This window comes from Trichechus manatus, unplaced genomic scaffold (genome assembly GCF_000243295.1).
Source record: "Trichechus manatus latirostris isolate Lorelei unplaced genomic scaffold, TriManLat1.0 scaffold00170, whole genome shotgun sequence".
Classification (NCBI taxonomy): domain Eukaryota; kingdom Metazoa; phylum Chordata; class Mammalia; order Sirenia; family Trichechidae; genus Trichechus; species Trichechus manatus.
This window is the reverse complement of record NW_004444106.1, coordinates 5,264,031-5,269,396: the sequence shown is the minus strand read 5'-3', so window position 1 is coordinate 5,269,396 and position 5,366 is coordinate 5,264,031. Positions and strand designations below refer to the sequence as shown.

Below are 5,366 nucleotides of genomic sequence, written 5' to 3'. Positions count from 1 at the left end.
TCCCTGGAGAAGGACATCATGCTTGGTAGAGGGTCAATGAAAAAGAGGAAGACCCTTGTCATGGATTGAATTGTGCCCCCCTCCAAAATGTGTGTCAACTTGACTGGACCATGATTCCCAGTATTGTGGATTGTCCACCATTTTGTCATCTGATGTGATTTTCCTGTGTTTTAAATCCTACCTCTATGATGTTAATAAAATGGGATTAGCGGCAGTTATGTTAATGAGGTAGGACTCAATCTAAAAGATTAGATTGTGTCTTAAATCAGTTTCTTTTGAGATATAAAAGAGAGGAGCAAACAGAGAGACAGGGGGACCTCATATCACCAAGAAAGCAGCGCCAGGAGCAGAGCACTTCCTTTAGACCTGGAATTCCTGCACTGAGAAGCTACTAGACCACGGGAAGATTGATAACAAGGAACTTTCTCCAGAGAAAGCCTTCCCCTGGAGCTGGCTTCCTGAATTCAGACTTCTAGCCCCCTAGACTGTGAGGGAATAAACTTCTGTCTGTTAAAGCCAGCCACTTGTGGTATTTCTGTTATAGCAGCCCTAGATAACTAAAACAACCTTCAATGAGACGGACTGACAGAGTGGCTGCAATAATGGACTCAAACATAGCAACGATAGTGAGGATGGCACAGGACCAGGCAATGTTTCTTTCTGTTGTACATGGGGTTGCTATGGGTTGAAATCAACTAGAAGGCACCTAACGACAACAACAACCTTGGGCAAGTCACTTAACCTCTCCATACCTCTGTTTCCCCATCTGCAAAATGGGGATAATAATCAGGTTGTTATGAGGCTTAAATGACTTATTATTCGTAAAACATTTATAACAGAGCCTCGCACATAATAGATGCTTGTATTTGCTAAATAAAAGAGCTGACCTTTGACTACTTTTCAAATCTCATCCCCCACTGACACTACTCTCTCCCACCAACTCATATCCAACCCTCCTTCTAGACTGAGCTCCTAACTATTCCCACAGATGCCAGAAATATTCGTATCTCAGCACTTTTACACATGCCATTACCTGCATAGAAGACCTTTCCCACCCTGTTCGCCATTAAACCCTTATTCACTCTTCAGGATTCACTTCAAACTTCACTTCTAGAAGCCTTTCTGTACTCTCAGAGACAGGTAGTCCCTCCATCCTCTAGGCCTCTGTTGCACCTCATTCTCATGCATGTCTGAGCTCCCCATTGTACCAAGACTCCTTGAGAGCAGGGATCTATCTTATGTACCTCAGTATTCCTACACCTAGCACATTCCCTGGCACACAGTTGGCATAAAAAATGTTTGTTGAATCAATAAATGAACAAATGAAATATACTAACTACCTTCACCTTATCCACTTCCATAACAGAGTAGAATCTCATATCAGATCCCATGACAAATGAAAATTGGCTACAGTTGACTGGGACATAAACCAATCCAGTCCTGTACTTGGAAGATTGTAGTTTTTCCATCAGCCTTGAGAATAAAATTCACTTCTCATTACTAGAGAGTCTACAGACTTCTAACTTATACATTATCATATTAAAGCCTCAAAAGCTCCCCAGGGACATTCTGAAGACCCAGTCTTTACGGAGTAGTCCTGTTGCCCTACTCTTAGCCAGACACTTGACTCTGGTATCAGATTGAGTCCTCACTACCAGCTGTTCTACAGAGGAGGACAATGAAGCTTGAAGAGGAACACAGAAGTGTTATGAAACAAGGTCATCTCTCAAGTGGCTGATAAGAGGATCTGGGTTCTAGTCCTGGCTCTGTCCCCCAGTGGGCTGTGTAACCACCACAGGGCCCTGCCACTATCTGAAGAAACCCTTGTAAAATCCAGAGATTGGATCAATGGTCACTAAAGTTTCTCCCAACTGGGGCAATTTCTGAATCTGAGGTGGGGGAGTGCAGGGGAATTGACAAAGTGAACTCACATGGGAAGTGAAGCAACACCATTGAAAACAGGCCATGCAGGCTGTGAATCACATTTGCCAGTGTTCTTTAATCCTCACCTCAACACTTCGAAAGATGAAGAAATGCAGGCCCCAAGAGGTTTAGGGGCTCATTCAATTCATACAGGCCTCAATTTATAGAGAGGCCAATGATTGGCCAGGGTCACTCAGGACAGTCTCAATCTCCCACTTCCTGGGTCAGTGCTTTCTCCCCTACATCTAACCCTTCCCACTGCAGCCTGGACCCCTCCAGCCTGGGGATCCAGGCTGGGCTTGGAACCAATCCAGGGCACATAAGATATCACTGTCACCAGTAGGGAGCCACTAAGCCAGCTGAGAACAACTGTCCTTCTGCTGGCGAAAGGTAAACCCTCTTCCAGAGTGGGTGTCTGGTGAGTAGAACCTTCAGGGGCATTGTGGCTGTCACTCAGTTCCCTCTTTCTCTGTCATCTCTGGTCTTAATATCCGCCCCACCAGACAAGCAGATGGGAAGGCCCTCAACACACCTGTATACACATGCACATTCGCACACATATACACATGCAGATGTATACCAACACACAAGCACACACCTACACACACATGCTCATACAAGAGTCTCTGGCTAACCCAGGCTGTCAGCACTACTCCTCCACCTTCACTATTAAAACCACTGTGGAGGTGATGTCATTCCAGGAGCCCAGAAGAGCCCAGGAACCTCCCAATAGAAAACCCACTTGCTTGATAAATGCCTCCAGAGCAGAAGAACAGGCTGAAGAGAGAAGGGAAAGGAAGCTAAGGCTGGGTTAGCTGAGCGCCTATGTGTGAGTGAGTATATGCGTGCTTGCACACAGGTACGCGTGTGAACACGTGTATGTGTGTGTACACATGTGCATGTGTAAGGCCCAGGCACCAGGGAATAGGGGAGAAAAAGAGGAGCCTTCAGACAGACAACGGTGGAAAGAAACAGGGAGAGGACGAAGACACACCCCGTCCGGTACCTCTTTCCTTCCTTCTTCCCTCCCCTCTCTGTCCCGGGATTTCTCTTGGGCCTGGGCTTCGCAGACGCGCGCTCTGGAGCGCGAGGATGGACGACTCTCCGGAACTATGGCGCCCTCTTCCGCTGCCCCCTTTAAAGAAGTAAAGGAGCAGGTGCCCCAAGAGTCACCCTTCTGAGTGCTGGTCTCCGAATGAGCGGGGTCTCCATCTCTTTCCTACTCTGTGTACCTATCTCTTATGGTCGATTTCTACACCTTTGCTATCCCCCCACCTCCATCCCCGCAGCCAGATGTTGAGGCGTCTGCCGCTTTAACGCAGCAGCCCCCAGCCGGGTTATTGTCTCGCCTCGCAGCCAATCAGCGGCGCCGTTGGGGGCGGGGGATCCGACCCTCCGATTGGCCGCCGCGCGCCCCGCCCCGCCCGGGATCCCGGGAGCTGTCCCGACGCCTCGGTGCTGATCCCGCCGCCGCCCACTGGCCGCGAGCTGCTGAGAGGGCACTATGAGCGGGGGCGTCTACGGCGGAGGTGAGCGAGCCTCGGGCTTGGGGCTTTCCAGCCCCGCGCGGCCTCGCCCACAGCCCTGAGGCCCGAACCCAAGCTCCAGACACCCCGGGGCCTGTCAACTCGACGCTCGAGCGGGCCCAGCCCTGGGCTTGGGTCCCACGCCACCCCTGCCTTTAGTCCTCCCCGGACGCCTCACGCTCTCCGGGCCAAACTCTCTACCATTCAACCCACCTCTTCAGGGACCCCAGTCCCTTCCTCCCCCGCCAAGGACAGTGGCCTGAAGAAGGCCACTCAGCAAGACGGGATCCTGGCTGGCTTGACTCCCATTCTCAGCACCCTGGATTCCAGGCTGAGCTCCCACCTGCCCCTGCCAGGGACGAAGGTGGCGAGACTGTGGCTCTGCCCTGACCTCCTCTCGGAGGTGTCCAGGCAAGAGAGTTTGGGGAGGCCCCCTCACAAGCCTGTCTCCTCGCACAGATGAGGTGGGGGCGCTGGTCTTTGACATTGGCTCCTTCTCAGTCCGCGCTGGGTACGCTGGGGAGGACTGCCCCAAGGTGAGTCTTCCAGCCCCCTCCCCAAATCCTAGGGACTCCGGACTCCCTTCCAGGCTTTCCGGTGACCTAAGGCTCTCACAGACTCGCTGAGAAGCTCTGCAGAGCGGAAATGTGGGCTTAAACCAGTGGCGGGCTGAGGGCCTTGCTGTGGGGCAGGACCAGGGCAAGAGGGTGATCCTTCTCCCTGCCCATCCTCCACCCTCAGGCTGACTTCCCCACCACGGTGGGGCTGCTGGCCGCGGAGGAGGGGGGCGGGCTGGAGCTGGAGGGGGAAAAAGAGAAGAAAGGGAAGATATTCCACATAGACACCAACGCCCTGCACGTGCCTCGGGATGGAGCGGAGGTCATGTCACCCCTCAAGAACGGCATGAGTAAGGGGCCCCGCCCACTGCCTCCTTACACAGACCCGGAGCTCACTTCCCACGGCCCAGGACACAGCACCCACACCCACGGAGTACTCCTTACAGCTGCCCAAGTCCCAGTGACCCCCTCACTGCTTCCTACAGCTGCCTTGTTCCCAACCCAGGGGCTGCCAGATTCCTGGGAGAGGGGCTTTTCTGCTGGAACTGGTCCCACTTCCCTTCCCCTGGACTTGGCTTCCTTCCCTCCTCTTTCCTTCCGGTCCTCTGACCGCTGCTTGTCCTCCCCCATCTCTCCACGCTGGTCTTCTGGCCCCAGTCGAGGACTGGGAGTGCTTCCGCGCCATCCTGGATCACACCTACAGCAAACACGTCAAGTCTGAGCCAAATCTGCACCCAGTGCTCATGTCTGAGGCGCCGGTAAGTGCCTCCTCCATCTCCTAGTCCGGCCCTGAGACCCAGGCACTTCCTTGCCACCATTCACCTCTCATCTCAAGATGCCCCCCTCAATCAAGCCACCTCCTCCCTTTTCAGACTTCCCTTCCAACCTCTTAGATCTTCAGCCATTTTTTCCCTCACTGCCTTAGTCTCATTTCTCCTTTGAATCCCCTGCTCTATCCATTCACCCTTCCCCCAGCCAGCCTTATCTGCTGCCCTTCTCCATCAAAAGTCCTTTTCTGAACTTTTAACTTATATTTTTTGTCAACATTATATATGCACATAAAGAGTCAATTTGCTTCATAAAGTATGTTAAGAAAAAAACTGTAGTTCTACCCCCTCCTTCCATTTCCCCTTTTCCAGAGGCCACAGCTTTTATCTCATTTAGCTAAGTCTTTTGGTATTTCCTTCCATATCTCTAAATATCATGCTTAAATTGCTGCTTGTGGATTTTTTTTTTAAGTTTAAGACATTATCTATGAACTTCCCACTATAGAAAATTAGCATTTAGTTCCCTTTCCTCCCCCAACCCACACCACACACATTTCTCATTCCCCACCTTTATGTATACAAAAAAAAAAAAA

The 5,366-nt window shown here is 51.5% G+C and overlaps 1 protein-coding gene across 2 annotated transcripts in view; it reads left to right on the top strand.

Moving 5' to 3' along the window:
* The first annotated feature begins 3,321 nt into the window (after positions 1-3,321).
* The window catches only part of ACTL6B (actin like 6B), a 10,143-nt gene continuing 8,098 nt past the window's right edge, over positions 3,322-5,366 (top strand). For both annotated transcript variants that reach the window (XM_004386731.1, XM_004386732.2), the window contains exons 1-4: positions 3,322-3,452; positions 3,909-3,985; positions 4,191-4,356; positions 4,664-4,764. In XM_004386731.1, the coding sequence (XP_004386788.1) occupies positions 3,428-3,452; positions 3,909-3,985; positions 4,191-4,356; positions 4,664-4,764 (369 nt within the window). In that variant the 5' untranslated portion in view covers positions 3,322-3,427. The remainder of the gene's footprint in view (positions 3,453-3,908; positions 3,986-4,190; positions 4,357-4,663; positions 4,765-5,366) is intronic.